Below are 20,968 nucleotides of genomic sequence, written 5' to 3'. Positions count from 1 at the left end.
TATTTCTCATTTTGGTCATTTTAGTAAGTATTTGTATTTTACTTCAAATAATTGATATAAGAATTATGATTTTTAACTATGAAATTTGGTTTAATACTATAACCGTGGTTCACACGGGTTATAACCTAGTGAAACAACGACCTCCTCACCAAAAGTTTTGTTTATTTTTATTTTGCCAAGAGTTCTCTTTAGATAGGTGGACTTAAATTAACTTTTATATTTAAATCTAATTTAGTTAATAACTATGTTTTATACTTAGTAACAAAATCAAATAAAATATACTGAAATATATAATTTATTTTTCTCTACAAAACAAGACCAATACTAATATACTTTTTATATATATATTTTTTAATATAAAATTAGATTGGTTTGGATTGCTAATGAGTGTGAATAATTGAATTGGGTTGGATTGTATACGTAGAGGAAAGAGAAATTATTTTTTTATAAAAAATTTGGATTTGGTTGGGTTGCTAATAAAGATAGTCTAATAAATCTGGTATTAGAGGGTAATGGTATCGAAGTACCGATAATAATACCAGTATGTTCTATTCGGTTAAGAATTTGGTACCTTCACACCTGACATTTCAATTCTCAGTAGTTTCAGTCCAACACCAATGTCATCCCTATTTGAATGGATTTCAATCGAGTAAACCGAATTAAATCTTATGTGGTGCAATATAACACCTAGTATAACAAAATTTGTTTAGTTATTTCCTTGTGATGTTGACTTGTTGTCCTTATGAATATTTATTTAACTATTGTATCGTTTAAATTTTAAATTTGATATTTTGTTTATATTTTAGTTGTTTTTTACTTTGTTTTGAAATATAATTATTTCAATATGACTTACTTAATTTGTTTATTTATTTATTTTATTTTTTTGCTTTTTACTTTGTTGACGAGCATTAATACAATGATTTTAGTTTTTGATTTCACTTATTATAGACTTTGATAAATACTAATTTGAATTTGATGAAAATTGGTATTAGGATGATCTCACTAAAGATGTTATGAAGAAAAAAAAGTACAAATGTTGGACTTTATACGAGTATAATCCAATAACTTTATAATATATCGACTTGTATAATCCAATACTAGTTTTTAGAAATGTATAAGTATAATCCAATAACTTTATAATATATCGACTTGTTGAAATTAATATATTTTTAAAAGGGGTTTGTTGAATTTTGTGGTGTATAATAATAATAATAAATAAATAAATAACTTTGTAGAATTTCATATCAGTTAACACGACTAAAGGTTGTTGCTGATTGGCTTTTGATCGAGTCAATGTCTGTCTGAATCATATACAACCATAAATCTGACCGAAAAATGAATATTAGAGAAACAAGGACCAAATAAAATACTTATAACCGTATACCCAACCTTTTATGATATCAAATCTACATCTACATCCTCTTTAATAAATGAAGGTTTTTTTTGTCACATGTCATCTTCTCCTTCATTTTGATACTTGTCATTTTGTGACAATTTTAGAAATTTTATTTTCCACTTGTCATTTTTTAGGGATTTCTATTTTCTTAAAATTAAATTCCATAAAATTGTAATGAGTTTTATAAGGAAATAAAATCATCCTATTAATTTGGTAATAAATCCTCATAAATACTTCAAATGATTTAATTTTTTTTTTTGCAAATTTTCAAAATATTACATTCTGTTATATAAAGTATTACATTATAAAATATTTCATATTTATATATTGATATTAAATTTTTATTTTTAATAAACCCGTGTAATACACGGGTCTCACACCTAGTCTTCTAATAAATGAAACCTAAAAATGATACATGTCAGTTTTTTAGAATGTCTTTTTGACACGTGACATTTTTATATGATTTTTATTATTTTCTATTTTGGTAACAAATCAAATTCAAATCAAAATTTGAAAATACAAAATCATATCCTAATAACATTATTATTTTTATTTGGTTAAAAAGTTAATTCATAATTACTTACAATCAACAATTGTTTTTATTTTATGAAATTTATTATTTTTTATCTATATATAAATTTTAAATATATCGAACCTCGTTTCCACTGGTTATAACCTAGCAAAAAAATAAGAAATAGGTCTGGCAATCGTGTCGTGTTCGGGTTAGCGTGTCGCGGGTTGGCGAGTCACAGGTTGGCGGGTTTGGAACATAAACCCATATATGACCCGCCAACCCATTTATTTATACGGGTTCACAGGTTGGCGGGTTCGTGGGTCAGATTTGGGTTCGTGAGTCCGAATTTTAGACATTTAAGTCTTAAACATTCAAATGAAAATTAAAAACATTTATAGAAACATTTTACAGACTTAGCCTTAGAGGTTACGACTTACGACCTTAGACCATCCTCCACGAGTCAAAATGTCAAAATAGTCAAATGGTCTATGAATCAATGATATATATTATATAATACTTATTAAATATTAATACTTGATATATAAATACATTTAAAAATAAAATAATTTTTTTATTAAGAATATAAACGGGTTGGCGGGTCAACCCATTTATTTTTTGAGAAACCCATATATAACCCGTTTAATAAACATGTTGGTGGGTTGAAAAACTCAACCCAAACCCATTTATTTCGTATCGTGTCGCGGACCGTATCAAGAATTGTCAGCCCTAATAAGAAATGATACAAAACTGACAAATGGATACCCAAATGGTATTAGTTTTCCGGTTTTGGTTATGGGCTATAGATTGTTTCCGCTTCCCAGCCCAGTTTGCGAACGGGCCTTACCATAGATCAACGGTCTGAAATCAAACACAATTGATCTAACGTCATATTATATGTAGAATGTGCAGCATCGTTTAGGGTTTAGGAAAGAAACTGCTGTAATTCGGAGTTGCATTCTTCGATCTCCAATATCCGTTAACTGTTCATACGTTCGAAACAACATGGTGAGTTTCTCGTTTCACAATTCTATCATAATCTGATGCTAAATGCAATGTGTGTATGTGTGATAATGGATTTATCGAACATTATAGGGTCTGTCAAACGATTTCGATCTGCTTAACCCCCCAGCTGAGTTGGAGAAGAAGATGCATAAGTTGAAACGTCTGGTCCAGTCACCAAACTCTTTCTTCATGGTATCTAGGCTTCTTTTATTTATTTTTCTATACAAAACCCTAATTTGTATCTAATAACTTATAATTTTGCAATTACAGGACGTGAAGTGCCAGGGTTGTTTCAACATGTGAGTTTTGATCTTATTTTTGTTGTATTTTCTTTCAATTCGTGTTTACCCCTTTTTGATCTCTTTTTGATGTTGATGTGCACAGCACAACTGTATTTAGCCACTCCCAAACTGTGGTGGTATGTGGAAACTGTCAGACGGTGTTGTGCCAGCCGACCGGTGGTCGTGCCAGACTCACTGAAGGATGCTCTTTCCGGCGGAAGGGTGATTGATCATGGAAGCGGTTTTGCTTTATTATGGATAATCAGAAACTATTTGGGTTACGAAATATTTATGATAGTTTTTTATGTCAGATTTGAGATCACAAAACTTGCTATAGCTTGATTGATAACTTATCTCTGTAATTGGTGTTGAAGTTTTGGAATTTTTTATATTATCGTTTGTTTCTATAAGATAAGATATCCTTGTTTTGTTTCTTGATTCCTTCCTCAGAAAAGCTTTTGTTTTGTTAATTGTGAGGCATTTCAATATTTCTTTGACTATGTTGATGTCTATCTTGTTTTCATGAGTTAAATTTAGAGATAGCAATCGTGGTTCACGACTTCATATGTATGATTGAAGTGTTGATCTTAAAAAAATAAGTCATATTTTATGTATGGCTTTATGCAACAAGCCAATCATTGTGGTCAGTACTGTATTTTCAATGATACAATACACACCATTTCCAAGGTGAAAAACCTGTATTTTTTGTGCCATTGTGACTTGAAAAGATAATTGTAAAATCAAAAGAATTATAGTAAATTACACAAACGGCCCATGGGTTTCAGTTAGGGGCTGTTTGATTTCCCTCTGACCCGGTCAGGTTAGACCTTTTATCTGACTCAGTCGGAGTCTGGCCGATTGATAACAAGGTCTTTGTTCTTACTTGGTCAGTAGAAGGCTAATAAATGGCTGATCGGGTCCTCCAAAGATATATAGTTGATCGAGATATAACTTTTATTTCCCCTCTTTTGCCTGTCTGTTTCCGCCTCCTCCCCCTTTCTATTCCTCTCGTTGTATCTTCTTACACCGGTACACATCTCCTCCTTCTTCCTTCTTCACTCGCTAAACACCATCCTTCAACCAGCGCTTTCCACCCTCTTTCCCCTGCCCCTCCATCACCTCCCCTCCTATCGGTAAGTTTTATCTCTCGATTTTCTGAAATCATTGGTTGAAATCGATTTTCTTAATGCTTGAAATCATGAAGGGTTGTTTATTAATTCGATCACAAGTCATTGTTTGAGTCAAAGAATTCGAATTATGTTTGAATTTGGAGTTCATCATTTGATTTTCTGTGTTATTGAATCTGATTTTATGAAACAGATTTGCTATTAATTATGGCTATATATGTAGACTGTAGAGAAAGAGAGGTTGTAACTTGTAACGATTTATTTGCCTATAGTTGATTTATGTATTCTAATATTATTAAATATTAATTCAAATCTCTATTGATTATGGACTTATTGTATGTGTAAGATTAATAAAATCTTATATATACAGGTTCTTAAAAATTAGGAACATTGATATTGAAAAATCAAAACATATGTGGACTAATGATATGGGCATATTTAGTCATAAAAATCATGCATGATCTTAATACTTTATGTTAATTTTATCTCAAATAATGAACCAAAGGTGCTTAATTAGCTTAAATATTTCATTTTCAGCAACAAAGACATGCTCGAAAGGAAAATGAAGCGGAACTAGCGATTGGAAGTTTGGATCTTGGATTTTGAAGAAAGAAGGATGTTGCTGGATAGCTTGACCCCTCGTCAATGTTTTGGCCATATCTCATGAACCGTAACTCCGATTGACGAGATTCAAAATGTTCTGAAAAGTAGACACAATTTCGGACGACTTTTGTTTTTTGAGAAAATGCTGATTCGAAACATACTTGGCGAGTAGGGTCGATTACTCGGTGAGTTGTATCGAACTTTCGCGATTCTGGACTCGCTGACTTGCCGTACACGGGTTTTAAGTGATGTACTCGGCGAGTAGGTCATTGGACTCACCGAGTAGCCTCTGTTTTGTGAAAGTCTATATAAAGGGACTTTCAGATCGATACCCTAGCATATAGATGAACCCTTGGAGGCCAATTGTCGACTAATGGTGCTGCTGGAGCGTGGGAAGCTAAGGAATCAACCCTACATTCAATTTTAAGGAGAATCAAGTCAAAATCAAGTTTACTCTTACCTAATCTCTTGTTTGAACTATGTTTTTACCAATTGATTTCGTTTTTGAGCTTGTTTCTGTTGCAATCATGAGCTAAAACCTTTAAACTTCTGTTTGGGGAGACAAAATTCATACTTTGGTTTGATATATGGTAGGATTGATTTAATATTGGTGATTTTGTTGATTCTAGCTTGTTAAAGAACCTTATGTGTGAATGATAACTATTTTTCTGGTAATAGGAAGATAATTGAGCTACATGAACATCTCTTAGTTGTAAACCTCATATGTTTATGTGACCACTTTATCATATGTCTAGGATTAATGAGATTGAAACTAGAATTAATAAGAAACATAGGTAAATTCATGTGTGAGCTTGTATGATGACCATCAACAAGAGGTTAACTAAAGGACCAAATTAGTTAACCATTACAAGTCTAAATTAACCCGAATAAATAACCTAGTGAATTGAATTAAATTAGACAATTGGCCACTGTTTGAGTTAGTTTGTTCTCTAAGGATTAGTGCAGCGAACGTGAATCTAATCACTTGAATCGGTAGCCAATAAAAAAATTAATCCATTGCACTATTACCATAATATCAACCATAGGATCAATTGAGTTGAACTAAACAGAAGTCCCCTTCGTTATTGAATTTAGTTGAATCTTTGTTTATCTAGTTCTTAGTTTCTTAGTTTAAATTTTAGTTAATTGTTTAAGTTTCTAGTCTTGCAAAACTAGAGAAAACCCATTTTCTATTACTTGTTTTATTTAGATAATATTAGCATTTATTTTAATTGTTTACCGTTCCCTGTGTTCGATATCCTACTTGCTTGAACTATCTTACTAATCGATAGGTACATTGCCTTTCGTGTGTTTATTTTGTGTCTAAGTTAGTAGGATTAAAACTAGTTGGTTTTACACACATCAAGTTTTTGGCGCCGTTGTCGGGGAACGGTTATTTGCTAATTGTTATCATTTTTATTTTATTGATTTTTTTTATATATTTTAATTTTAATTTTTATTTATTTATTTATTTTATTATGTATTGTCCAAATCTCAATGAATTTGATGCTTTTCTTGAGGAAGTAGTGCAGGAAATTGAGCAAGAAGATGAGGAGTATGACTCAGATGATGATTTGAAGAAATTTGGAAGATGGTTAGATAACTTCTTGACTGACGAACAAGAGCAATCTGAGTCACAAGGGCTAAATTTACTAGATGAAAATTTTAATCCAGAAAGAGATTTGGAGGAGCTGGAAAGGTTGCTAGCAGAGAGGTCGGACGAAGAACAAGAACAAGCTGAATTGCAGGAACCAAGTTGTGGTTTGACCATTACCACGACATGGTCCCCTGTTCTCCCGATTTGTGTTTCGAAGCATGGGGTGACGATTCCAACTTTGGAGAAAGTTCTGAAGCGCGATCCATTTCTAATTAGTACCCGACCGGTCCCAACCCTTGTCAAGATTCTTGTGTTTCATGAATTCGAGCTTGTTTGGCCAATTTTTGAAGCAAAGAGCCAAATTTTACAAATTGGTCCAAAGAAGATATTCAATGCAATGGATGGATTAGCATTGATTTTATTGGAAGTTTATTAAGTTGGGAGTCCAGCTCAAGACTCGCACAAAAAGAAGCACTTGCGGGAGGCAACCCGTCATTAGAATTTGCTTTTCTTTTTCTTTATAAACTTCTAGTGTTTAAGGATAATTTAGGATTTTTTTTATTTTAATGTTTTTTTTATTACTTGGTTTTTGTTTTTGATCTTTTCAGTTGAGTGTAAGGATTGCATGCGAGAGGTACCTGAAACAACAACTGAAAAACGTAAGCACAAAGCTTAGTGAGTTCCCCCATCGTACCACATACCATACAACACGTATCATACATACTGCTAGGCTATTCTGGGTGCCTGACTACCTGGTACGACCATTCTGGGGTGCCGACTACCTGTGCGGCCATTCTGGGGTGCCGTCTACCCGTGCGGCCATTCTAGGGTGCCGTCTACCCGTGTCAAGCCGGTCTGGGGTGCTGACTACCCATGTCAAACCGTTTTGGGGTGCTGACTACCCTTCGGTCCTAACGACCGAACCTCGGGGACTATTTCACCCCCTACTACTACTACTATCACATATCATAACGTAACATATTATCAGACATATCTGGGGTGTCTAAACTACCCTTCGGTCCTAACAACCGAACTCGGGGACTGCTCCCCTCCTACTACCTCTAACTCATATAACAGATCATGCTAGCATATAAACATAACATCGCATACTGTCAGACGTATATGGGGTGTCTGACTACCCTCCGGTCCTAACAACCGAACTCTACTACTGTCACATATAACATATCATGCTAGCATTTAACATATCAGGTAGTAGCAAACCTAGATGATATCACAGAGACAATCATCTATCATACGTCTCCTACTGGTGGGCCGGCATTATGGCCTTAGTCCCACCGCTACTGGAAGGTAACTCACCTCGAAGTAGCTGCTGATCTGATCGGGAACTGACTGCCTACTGCTGCTGTTGCTGCTCCGGAAATCCTCCGGCTGCAATTCCCACAACATACTCAATCAATTACTGATAACAGTCCTTTGGGTAAAATGACCAATTTACCCCTGATCATGTCATAAGTCAAGGTCAAAGTCAACTTTCAGTTGACCCGACTCACCGAGTTGGCTCTCCAACTCGCCGAGTCCCTATACAATCGATTGTCCTGAATCCCGTCTCTACTCGTCGAGTTAGGCGTTGACTCGACGAGTTCTCCTTCTAAACTGATGTTCAAGTCCTTCATCCTACTCGCCGAGTTGTATGAACAACTCGCCGAGTTCATCTTCATCCGATGAACACTTATGCTGAGACTCGCCGAGTTGTATGAACAGCTCGCTGAGTCTGTTCTTGATCTAAGAAGATTGCCTTGAACTCGCCGAGTTCCTTCATGGATGAGTTAGGCTTCCAACTCACTGAGTCACACCCCGTGACTCACTACTCCCACTCAGCAAACGCGAAAAGGGAAAACTCGGGGACTCGTGACTCGACTCGCCGAGTTAGATGAACGACTCGCCGAGTCGGCCTCATGCAACTACTACACACGCGATTCTGCTTGAATCCAGCTTATGTTATCCACAGATCTGGGTTCCTAGAGCATGAATAACACGTAAAGTTTCCAACTTTACGTGTAGATATTCACCAATGAGGGTTTTAGGGCTCAAAATGCACCAAAAGAGTAGATCTAGGGTTTTCATGCAATATGGGTCCATAAAGGCAGTAGATCCAAGCTCCTTGAGCTCAATCCCACCTAGATCTAGAGGTTACTCAGCTTATTACGAATCCTTAAACATACACAAGCTTGGAAATGGCTCAATAAGGACTTAAATGGAGTTATAAGGAACAATAAGCACGAAATCAGAGGGGAAATCGAGTTTTACCTCAAGGAAAAACACTAAGATTGCTCAAAGATGGCTGACCTCCTCCTCCTCTTCTTGATCCACTCTTCTCCCTTCTCCAAAACTTCAAAACACACTAAGAATGCTTTAAACTCTCAAGGAATAAAGCCTTGAACGAGGGTTAGGGCTCTGAGGGTGAATGGGGGCTGGCTTGGGGCCGAATGAGGGCTTAAATAGGGTGCAAACCCTTGAAACTTAGGGTTTCCTCAAACAGCGGTGACTCGCCGAGTCCAGGATATGGACTCGCCGAGTCGCCAACTTAAACGTGTCCCGGGTCCCGTCTCTACTCGGCGAGTCGGACCTGCAACTCGCCGAGTCCAAGGCTTAAAATGAAAAAGAGCTCAAATGAAATTTACGTACCATGACCCAGGTGCTACAAATCTCCCCCACTTATTTTAGACTTCGTCCTCGAAGTCTGCTGCTTGCTCTAAAAATAGCTCGGGGTAATGCTCCATCATCTCTTCCACCGGCTCCCAAGTCCACTCCGATCCCTTCCGGTGCTGCCATTGCACCTTCACGAGTTCCACTCGCTTGTTCCTCAAATCCTTCGACTTCTTGTCGAGGATTGCGACTGGACGCTCAATGTAATTCAGGCTGTCATCAACCTGTATATCCTCTAACGGCACTACCGCTGAATCGTCCACTAGGCACTTCCGTAGCTGAGAAACATGGAAAGTGTTGTGGATCTGGCTGAGCTTGACTGGAAGATCTAGCCTATACGCCACCTTGCCCACCCGGGCTACAACCCTGAATGGCCCAATATACCTCGGGCCCAACTTGCCCCGCTTCCTGAATCAAATGACACCCTTCCAAGGCGACACCTTCAGGAGAACCATATCCCCAACCTGGAACTCTAGGTCGGATCGGCACTTGTCGGCGTAACTTTTCTGCCGACTCTGTGCGGTCTGAAGCCTGCTCCGAACCTGCTGAATCCTCTCGGTAGTCTTGAGCACCACTTCGGTGCTCCCCATGACCCTCTGACCAACCTCTCCCCAGCATATCGGGGTCCTGCACCTCCGTCCGTACAACATCTCGAATGGAGGGCGATCGATACTCGTGTCGTAGCTGTTGTTGTACGAGAACTCAGCCAAGGGAAGATAAGTATCCCAGCTACCACCGAAGTCTAGCACGTACGCCAGCAACATATCCTCCAGAGTATGGATGGTCCGCTCGCTCTGACCACTGTCTGCGGGTGAAAGGTGGTGCTAAAATGCAAACGAGTGCCCAACTCGTCATGAAACCTCTTCCAAAACCTAGAAGTAAAACGCACATCCCTGTCCGAGATAACCGATATTGGCACCCCGTGCCGCGCCACAATCTCCCTAATATAGATGTCGGCCAATTTCTCGGCCGATATGCTCTCCTGAATCGGAATAAAATGAGCACTCTTGTTCAATCGATCCACGATGACCCAAATCGAATCTACTCCACGCGCGGTCCTGGGAAGCTTCATGATAAAATCCATCGTGATATCGTCCTATTTCCACAACGGGATGTCCAACGGCTGCATCTTGCCATGTGGTCTCTGATGTTCGGCCTTGACCTTCCTGCAGGTCAAGCACCGCTCGACGTACCAAGCCACATCCCATTTCATGCAGGGCCACCAATAATCCAGACGAAGATCCCTATACATCTTCGTCACCCCTGGATGAATAGAGAATCGGGATTTATGCGCCTCCTCCATCAAGATCTGGCGCACGCCTCCGTGATATGGCACCCACACCTACGGTGTAGTGTCAATAGTCCTCGGCTATCATAATCGAAGGAGGAAACCTGACCTACCACACGCTTGCTCTTCCGATGCTCCTCCTTGATAGCCTCCTGTTGAGCCTCCCGAATTTGCTCCAACAGGGGAGTCACTACAGTCATCCTCATGCAAATATCCCTAATCGGCGCCGCCTTGCGGCTAAGCGCATCGGCCACCACGTTGGCCTTCCCCGGGTGGTAGAGGATCTCGCAATCATAATCCTTCACCACGTCCAACCACCGACGCTGCCTCATGTTCAGATTCGGCTGATCCATGAGGTACCTCAAACTCTTGTGGTCCGTGTAGATGGTACATCGAACCCCGTAGAGGTAATGCCGCCAAATCTTGAGGGCAAAAACCACCGCCCCAACTCCAAATCATGCGTCGGGTAGTTCGCCTCGTGAGGCTTGAGCTGCCTCGAAGCGTAAGCAATGACATGCCCCCTCTGCATCAGTACCGCGCCCAACCCTGAAATGGACGCGTCACATTAAACCACAAAATCCTCTACGCCTCTGGCAGGGCTGTGACATCCCCAAAATCACGGCCAGAAAAGACCGGTTTGTTTATGCTTTGTTTAAAAATCAGAGTTACATTTTAAATGAAAGTGTTGCGGAATTTGTCCCAAAACAAAATATGATAAAGATTTATCCAAAGCATTTCCATAGAAATGTATTTCATTAAAAGACTTGGGATGTCATGTTCGTACAGATCAAAAGCATAAACAGTACAATATAAGCCTTACTACATTATTTCATATCTACAGGCCTATATCCGTAATCCCTCGTCCAAAACATCACATTTATGCTCATGCGCCACTACCTGTAATACATAAAACTGAGTGGGTCAGGCTTGGGAGCCTGGTGAGCACATAGGGTTTTCAACCCACAATAAATAAGTTTATTAATTTCATCAAACAACAATAACCCGATTACCCGTTCCCGTTATCCTCACTTTACGTCCCTAAACACCTATCATAAGGGACCTAGCCTAAGGATCATCATCGGGACGGACACTACTGCTAAGGGGATTCCTCAGCAATAAATGTCCTAAAGGCAACCATGTGGGGGATGGAGTACACCGGTGAACACATCGTTCACAAACACCTACAGGTTGCGAGCCTGCTAGTGTTCCACTGGACTGTCTAGAAGAGTCCGTGGTCGTCATCCATACTCCGCTAGATGACAGAAACAACAACATCAACATCGAGGCCTCTCATCATTTTATCACACATCAGCTATTACATCTACCCATGTTTTACCCCAACATTTTCGTAGATATAAAATACATATACAGTTTAAATCATTGAAAACATGTATAACAATGTTCATCCAGCATAGATAGCAAGTATTCAGATAATATGCACACATAGCACGTAGTTTATATAAAATACTTCATATCTATGTGTAAGCTGAAAGTAACTATGCACTCACCTGATTAGGTGGTGACTCAGCACTCGGACAGCGCTTCTATACTCTCAAAACGATATTCCTTCGATAAAACCTAGTATCGATACCACTAGGGTTTAGTTTAACGATAACCGCGACAAATTAATTAGTCCGAGTATTATTAAGCGTTAATAATACTCGATATAACTCATAATAATATCCCAAATAATTATTTTAAGGACCTAATAACATTCCTATAATTATTTGAAAGCTATATTAAAAATTGCGTAAGCGTAGCACACTTACAGCGAATTTTATCGAGAACCGGGACTTAATTGGAGCAGCGTTTCGAAACCGAAAAACTCCTTTTTCTCGGGACTCCGGGAGCCTCGGGGCTTCCCTAGGGTGCTAAGGGGCTTAACTAGGGTTTAGAGGTGTTTTGGGGTTGTAGAGAGAGAAAGAAGTTAGAGAGAGAAGTGAAAAAGGTGTGAGAAATGAAGGAAAATCGGCCCCTTTTTATAGCCCTGCGAGGCCTCGGTACGCTGGGCGTACCTCGGACCTACGCGGGGCGTAGTCATCGGATAGGAGCGCCACCTCGGACCAGCTGGCTAGCACTCCGGAAGAGATAAGGGCGAGGGTACGCGGTGCGTACTGGCTTCGGACGCGGGGCGTATGCGAAGGGCAGGTGTCATCATCCGAAGCGCGTTCCTTCATCAGCGATGGGCGGCCCAGATGCAGCCACGTCATCAGCCTCGCAACAGACTTCGCATTTTCACACATCAACTTTAAAAATTCGTAACTTTCGCGTACGACCTCCGTTTTCGACGTTCTTTATATCCACGCGAAGGTGGGAACGTACTCTACAACTTTCCTTTAGACTCCGTCGGCTAATTTTGGCTCAATTTTAAATTTTATATTATTAACGGGCCGGGACACGATTGGTCCGTTAAATCCTCATAACTTCTTCATCCGACATCCGTTTTCACCCATCTTTTTCTCGTTACGCTACCCTTAACGAGATCTTCGATTCTCATTCAGGTCGTGTCGGCTAAAAACCGCTCGATCTAATATTCGAATTTCGGGCTGTACACTGCTATTCCGAAACTTCGAAAAATCATAACTTCTTCATACGAAGTCAGATTTGGGCGTTCTTTTTATCGATGTTCTTATTTTAACATATTCTACGACTTTCGTTTAGATCGCTAAGGCTAAATCTTGCTCTATCGTAAATTCACTATTTACGCTTCCCGGTGTCGTGCCGGTTTTACCGTAAAACTTCGACGTGTCATAACTTCTTCGTTATAACTCGGATTTCGGCATTCTTTATATGTACGGAAACCTTGAGACATATTCTACAACTTTATGTAGAGATATCGGGATTATCTTATACTTTAATTTTGACGCTTATTTTTATTATTTATTAATTATACATTTATAATTAAATTATAAGCACATAAATACACATAATTCACATAATACTCAAATATTTCATCTTTATTACTTCAAAAAGAGTTACAAGAGTTGACCTAGACTATTACATTGACAAAAATGCTTAGCCCTGAAACCCGGGCGTTACAAGGGCTAAGATTGGCGCCTCACACAATCTATGTCTCAGCGTCTCAAACGCAGCCTACTGCTCGGGTCCCCACCGAAAGACTACAACTTTCTTCGTCAGCCGCGTCAGGGGTACGGCTATCTTGGAGAAATCCTGAATGAATCTCCGATAGTATCCTGCTAATCCTAGGAAGCTCCGAATCTCGGATGGAGACTTAGGAACCTCCCATCTCATCACGGCCTCGACCTTGGCTGGGTCGACTAGAATCCCGTTCTGGTTGACAAGGTGTCCGAGAAATTGCACCTCGCGCAACCAAAACTCACACTTGGAGAACTTGGCATACAAGCTCTCCCTCCTCAGGGTCTCCAAAACCTCTCTCAGATGCTCCACATACTCCTCCTGTGTTTTGGAATAAACCAAGATGTCGTCAATGAAAACTATCACAGACCGATCTAGCATCGGTCTGCATACGCGGTTCATGAGGTCCATGAACGTGGCAGGAGCATTGGTGAGCCCAAACGGCATCACCACGAACTCATAATGGCCATAGCGCGTACGAAACGCGGTCTTCTGCGCATCCTCCTCTCCGACCCTCATCTGATGATAACCCGAACACAAATCGATCTTGGAAAACCAAGACGCTCCCTGAAGCTGGTCAAAGAGATCATCAATCCTCGGGAGTGGGTAACGGTTCTTCACCGTTACCTTGTTCAGCTCCCGGTAATCTATACACATCCGATGCGACCCGTCCTTCTTTTTCACGAACAGAATCGGGGCTCCCCAGGGTGAACTGTTCGGTCGAATGAATCCCTTGTCTAACAGCTCCTGCAGCTGTGTAGACAACTCATGCATCTCAGGAGGAGCCAACCGATACGGTGCCTTGGCTATCGGAGCCGCACCAGGAACGAGGTCAATCCTGAACTCCACCTGTCGCTCCGGAGGTATCCCAGGAAGCTCCTCTGGAAAAACATCTGCGAAATCTCGCACCACCGGAACCTCGCTCACCGTCGCCTTACCCGCCTCCCGGGTATCCATCACGTACGCGACATAACCTGCGCATCCCTGCTAGAGGTATCGTCTAGCCCTCGCTGCTGAACAGACTAAGGGTCCACACTGTGGCCTCTCGCCATGAATCACTAACTCTCCCCCACCTGGGGTCCTGAATCGCACTAGCTGCAGCGCGCAATCTATCACCGCCCCATTAGGGCTCAACCAATCCATGCATATAATCACCTTGTTCCCACGCAACGGAATGGGAACCAAGTCTACCAGGTAGCGCTCCTCAAACAAACGCAATACGCAATCCCGAAACACCATCGATGCTCGCACCGATCGATCATCAGCAATTTCTACCTCTAAAGGGCAATCTAACACGCCCGAAGACTCAGGAAACTTCTTGCTAAGCGCAAGGGAAACAAATGATCGGGAGGCACCCGAGTCGAACAACACCTGAACTGGGATGCCTTTCACATTGAACGATCCTAATGCATACATGTACACACAGAGCACATATCAATATCATAACATCATAAAAATAAAATAGAGGGAAAGAATCATACCCGTCACCACATCGGGTGCGGCGCGAGCTTCCTCGGTAGTCAGCTGAAATGCCCGACTCCTCACCACTGGAGCCTCTGCCTTGCCCTGCCGGCCATCAGTAATCCGTAGGGTCGCTGGTGTTGGTGCCTTCACTGGCGCTGTAGCTGTCAACTGGGACAATTGGCCTTCTTGTGGCCCCTCTGGTTGCAGTGGAAACACAGCAAATCCGATGTTTGTAACACAGGTGCAGGGGCGGTACAATCCCTGCTAAAATGCCCCGTCTTGCCGCACTTATAGCAGCCTAACGATCCCAGTCTACATGCCCCCTCGTGAGGCCTGCCGCATTTCCTGCAGCGGCCCGGTCCTGACTGGCCTTTCGGCCTACCATCTGATCCCTTGGGCTTCTTCCCCGAAGCCCCTCCCGTCTGTCCCTCCTCAGACTTCCGTTTCCGGATATGCTCCAAATCTATCTCCCTCTCCCTGGCAATCATAGAGTCCAAGGTGGGGCAAGCTGAAAAACTAACGTGCTCCCGAATGTCAGCTCGGAGCATGTCATGATAGCGGGTCCTCCTCATGTCCTCATCACCCACGTACTGGGGCACCAACAGTGCCCTCTCCAGGAACTTGGTGGTGATCTCCGCCACAGTCTCCGTCGTGTCTCTCATATCCAAAAACTCCCTAGCCAGCTGCTGAAGCTCGACAGCCGGCGCAAAATCCGCCCTGAATCTGGTCACAAATTCCGACCAGGTCATAGCCTCGACCGCTGAGGCTCCCAACGAGTCACCCACTAACTCCCACCAATCTCGAGCTCGGTCTCGTAAACACCCTGCTGCATACCTCACCTTCGACCCCTCGGGGCAGAAGCCAGTCAACTGTACAGACTCGATGTCTGCAATCCATCGCATGGCAGCAATGGGGTCTTTCACCCCGTGGAAATCCGACGCACCACTGCCCCTGAAGTCCTTAAAGGACAGCATGCGAGATCCCGACTGGCCAGATGCCATGTCGCTCTTGAACGCCCTGAGGCGATCCTCCATCAGTTCAACTATCCCTTCCTTGATCGACCCGAAGATGATGGGGATCGACTCAAGGATACCCCTGGTGATCTCTGACGCGATGAACTCGCGTAGTCCCTCATCTACCGGCTCGGAACCTGATCCCGAACCTGACCCCTCTCCTGAACCGCCATCTATCGGCCTCGATCGAAGTACCACCATTCTACAATACATACATAACAATTGTTAGTGATACTGCTACTTCTTGAGGGATCACAACTACTACAAGTTCCCTAGTCTTATCTCAGCCTTCCTTAGTTCGGGTACGGATCAACTGCTTTCAGTAGTACGGGCCCATACTACCTTCCACATCTATCCGTACCTTCTTCAAGGACTGCCTTGACTTTACCAGACCCCTTTCACTATTGCTGCTCACTGCTATACTCATCCGAGGCTTGCCCTAGGGAAATCTCTGACTCTACTCTACCCAGTCCTCAGCTGCTGCAGGCCTCCTTGTAATGCCAATTAGCCATTACCTGAATACCATCACATGTGATGAGGCTCAGATAATCCTTCGAGTAACAGACTTGTCCCTACAACGGTTGGACTCAAACAAGAGCTGCGCAATAGGATCAAATCCAGCACTCTAAGATTATTCAAACCTGATCACATGTGACGTGACGTATTCACCTAATGGCTAACTCCCATTATTCAGAGTCCCACAAAGCACGAAGCAAGCAACATTCGGACAAGGGTAACAATCTCAATCAAATCTATCTGCTTACAGGAACTGCATTAGCATACAATGCTAAGTTCATACTATCAGGCATAACCTAATCAGACTATTCTACTTGTTGTCTACTCAACACTAGCATGCAATTTCTCATACAGATGAAACATATAAAGCAGGCACATAAGGCATCACTCCTAGATCCTTAGTCCTATTCTAGCATGCCGTTCTACAAAAGCTGATAAACATAACATAAACTTGTATGGGTACTTTGGGGAATACTTACTTGAGCTCGGCCGGTCGCGCACATCACACCCTTCGTTCTTTCTAAAAACTCTTTTCTCAAATTTTTGGAAAACATTTTCTTTTTGGAAAATCTTTTAATCCCTCAATTTGAGTTCAGACACCCCCGAAGGTGTGTCCGAATCCCTCAAACCAGGGCTCTGATACCAAGTTGTAACGACCCAATTTTCACGTCCAAAAATTTCGTTTTTAAAACATTACTTAGAAAACATTAATAATTAAAACATTGTTTAATTAAACCATTTCACATCGAAAACCAAACTTGAAATCCACAACATTCAAACAACCAAAATATCAGAGTATCAATCCCAGAATAAACTCATAACTGCGGAAACAAGAGTGTGTGTGATATGCTGCTACCGCGCCGTGTCAAGCCATTCTGGGGTGCTGACTACCCATGTCAAGCCGTTTTGGGGTGCTGACTACCCTTCGGTCCTAACGACCGAACCTCGGGGACTATTTCACCCCTACTACTACTACTACTATCACATATCATAACATAACATATTATCAGACATATCTGGGGTGTCTAAACTACCCTTCGGTCCTAACAACCGAACTCGGGGACTGCTCCCCTCCTACTACCTCTAACTCATATAACAGATCATGCTAGCATATAAACATAACATCGCATACTGTCAGACGTATATGGGGTGTCTGACTACCCTCCGGTCCTAACAACCGAACTCTACTACTGTCACATATAACATATCATGCTAGCATTTAACATATCAGGTAGTAGCAAACCTAGATGATATCACAGAGACAATCATCTATCATACGTCTCCTACTGGTGGGCCGGCATTATGGCCTTAGTCCCACCGCTACTGGAAGGTAACTCACCTCGAAGTAGCTGCTGATCTGATCGGGAACTGACTGCCTACTGCTGCTGTTGCTGCTCCGGAAATCCTCCGGCTGCAATTCCCACAACATACTCAATCAATTACTGATAACAGTCCTTTGGGTAAAATGACCAATTTACCCCTGATCATGTCATAAGTCAAGGTCAAAGTCAACTTTCAGTTGACCCGACTCACCGAGTTGGCTCTCCAACTCGCCGAGTCCCTATACAATCGATTGTCCTGAATCCCGTCTCTACTCGTCGAGTTAGGCGTTGACTCGACGAGTTCTCCTTCTAAACTGATGTTCAAGCCCTTCATCCTACTCGCCGAGTTGTATGAACAACTCGCCGAGTTCATCTTCATCCGATGAACACTTATGCTGAGACTCGCCGAGTTGTATGAACAGCTCGCCGAGTCTGTTCTTGATCTAAGAAGATTGCCTTGAACTTGCCGAGTTCCTTCATGGATGAGTTCGGCTTCCAACTCACTGAGTCACACCCCGTGACTCACTACTCCCACTCAGCAAACGCGAAAAGGGAAAACTCGGGGACTCGCGACTCGACTCGCCGAGTCAGATGAACGACTCGCCGAGTCGGCCTCATGCAACTACTACACACGCGATTCTGCTTGAATCCAGCTTATGTTATCCACAGATCTGGGTTCCTAGAGCATGAATAACACGTAAAGTTTCCAACTTTACGTGTAGATATTCACCAATGAGGGTTTTAGGGCTCAAAATGGGTCCATAAAGGCAGTAGATCCAAGCTCCTAGAGCTCAATCCCACCTAGATCTAGAGGTTACTCAGCTTATTACGAATCCTTAAACATACACAAGCTTGGAAATGGCTCAAGAAGGACTTAAATGGAGTTATAAGGAACAATAAGCACGAAATCAGAGGGGAAATCGAGTTTTACCTCAAGGAAAAACACTAAGATTACTCAAAGATGGCTGACCTCCTCCTCCTCTTCTTGATCCACTCTTCTCCCTTCTCCAAAACTTCAAAACACACTAAGAATGCTTCAAACTCTCAAGGAATAAAGCTTTGAACGAGGGTTAGGGTTTTGAGGGTGAATGGGGGCTGGCTTGGGGCGGAATGAGGGCTTAAATAGGGTGCAAACCCTTGAAACTTAGGGTTTCCTCAAACAGCGGTGACTCGCCGAGTCCAGGATATGGACTCGCCGAGTCGCCAACTTAAACGTGTCCCGGGTCCCGTCTCTACTCGGCGAGTCGGACCTGCAACTCGCCGAGTCCAAGGCTTAAAATGAAAAAGAGCTCAAATGAAATTTACGTACCAGGAACCAGGTGCTACAACTTCCATCAGTTTTCCTGCTTGTTCTTTATTTTTCATGTGAGACTGAAGATCAAATTCAAAACCCCTGCAACCAAGTTGCAAGGTTGCCAGAACAATAGTTGCACATGCTTAAGATTAATTGTATAAGGGACTTGCTTTTCATACTTAATGAAATCGTTGTTTTTTTGTGTCATTTGTTTCTTTGAATATGCTATTCTATTATTACATTATAATTTTCAAAAATCCGCGATTGATTGTTCTTTTTTATTTATTGGTGAAAAATACTATGAACTATTTTGCTTTAATAAGTTTTACATTTACGGGAGAGATTATGATCAAGTTTCGTTTGTTTGAACAAGAGATTGAATGTATTCATAATAAAACATGTAATATCATAAATTAAATGGTAAATCATAAATGAATTATTATAAAAAATAATGTATGTGGGTAATATAGTCATTTTGCATTATCAGTCAGCTGTAAAATCAAACAACAAGTTTCAGTCAAAAGTTAATTCAGTCAGAAGTTCTCACCCAATCAGCTTCTAACCCAATCAGCTCTCATCCAATCAGCAACTATCAAACGACCCCTTAGTCTGAGTGCCAACGTCTTACAAAAGGAAATGAAAGAATTAGGAGAAGAAAACACATGCCATTGTCTTATCATAAGAAATGAAAAGAAATGTGAGAAGACTAGAACTCGAGACATGTTAAGTGTCATGTATGTGTCTTACCGATGAGCAAAATAATATTTTATAATTAGCGTTGCATGAGTTATATTTCTGTAATTAACACAATGTATGTAATTAACACTACTACATTGTGTAATGTAAAAGACTTACACCTAAAATAGTCTTTGAAGTTGTGTTTACTTTTTCTTAAGTTTTGTACATAAAAATTGAATTCAATCTTTTGTTACAAATTTGTAAGTTCCTATTAAAATATCAATCTATAAAAAAATATTGAGATAAGTGATACCCATTGTTATTTTTAATATATAAATAAAATAAAAATAAGCATAATATATATGATCTTTTAAATCTCTTTTAAGTATTCCATTGTAATAAACATAATATATATGATCTTGTAAATCTCTTTTAAGTATTCCATTGTAATTTCATTATTTATCATTTTTTTAGTAAAACGATGTAGTCAACAAAAAATATTTAATCAGTATAAATAGAAAAAAAAAAAAAAAAAAAAAAAAAAAAAAAACAAATAAAGTTAACATGTTCAAAGAAACCGAAAAAAAAAAAACTATTTAGAATGCGTTTTGTTGACAGAAAATAATTGAAATTCCAAGGAAAATAATTCCAATTCTCTCAATTTCACGCATTTGGTTCAACTTAAGGAAAAGAATCCTAAATGAGAAAAATATTCCTCCATGCCTTGGAAACTACATTCCTTCAACAAACATATGGAAATAATTTAATACCATTTAGGAAAGTAAAACATTACTATTGTACCCTTTTTATTTTATCAAAAGTGAAATCATATTAACAATATCAATTATATTATCGACATTGACTAACGCTTCAAAATTTCCAAATCAAATATCAATTTTAATTCTGGATCACAAGAACCACTTCGTTAAGCATCACTCTTCACCAAAACATCATGCCCTAAATCAAACAAAAATCAACCAAGAATATGAAATCAGCCTTAAATCAACCAATAATCAGAAGTCAAAGTTAATATACATAAATCAACCAAGAATCAGAAAACTATCAACAAATAGAAATCAAGTAACACCTTAACATATAGAAAAGATGGTT

The 20,968-nt window shown here is 40.6% G+C and overlaps 1 protein-coding gene across 1 annotated transcript; it reads left to right on the top strand.

Annotated features, from left to right (window-relative positions):
* The first annotated feature begins 2,778 nt into the window (after nt 1–2,778).
* On the top strand, nt 2,779–3,628 carry LOC145071009 (small ribosomal subunit protein eS27y-like). The gene is made up of 4 exons (XM_079017959.1): nt 2,779–2,915; nt 3,003–3,104; nt 3,183–3,211; nt 3,297–3,628. The coding sequence occupies exons 1-4, from the start codon at nt 2,913–2,915 to the stop codon at nt 3,421–3,423; spliced, it is 261 nt and encodes an 86-aa protein (XP_078874085.1). The 5' UTR covers nt 2,779–2,912; the 3' UTR covers nt 3,424–3,628.
* The last annotated feature ends 17,340 nt before the right edge of the window (nt 3,629–20,968 follow it).

This window comes from Lactuca serriola, chromosome 8 (genome assembly GCF_051521515.1).
Source record: "Lactuca serriola cultivar US96UC23 chromosome 8, Lser_US96UC23_V15, whole genome shotgun sequence".
In the NCBI taxonomy this organism is placed as follows: domain Eukaryota; kingdom Viridiplantae; phylum Streptophyta; class Magnoliopsida; order Asterales; family Asteraceae; genus Lactuca; species Lactuca serriola.
This window is presented reverse-complemented; position numbering and strand designations above follow the sequence as displayed.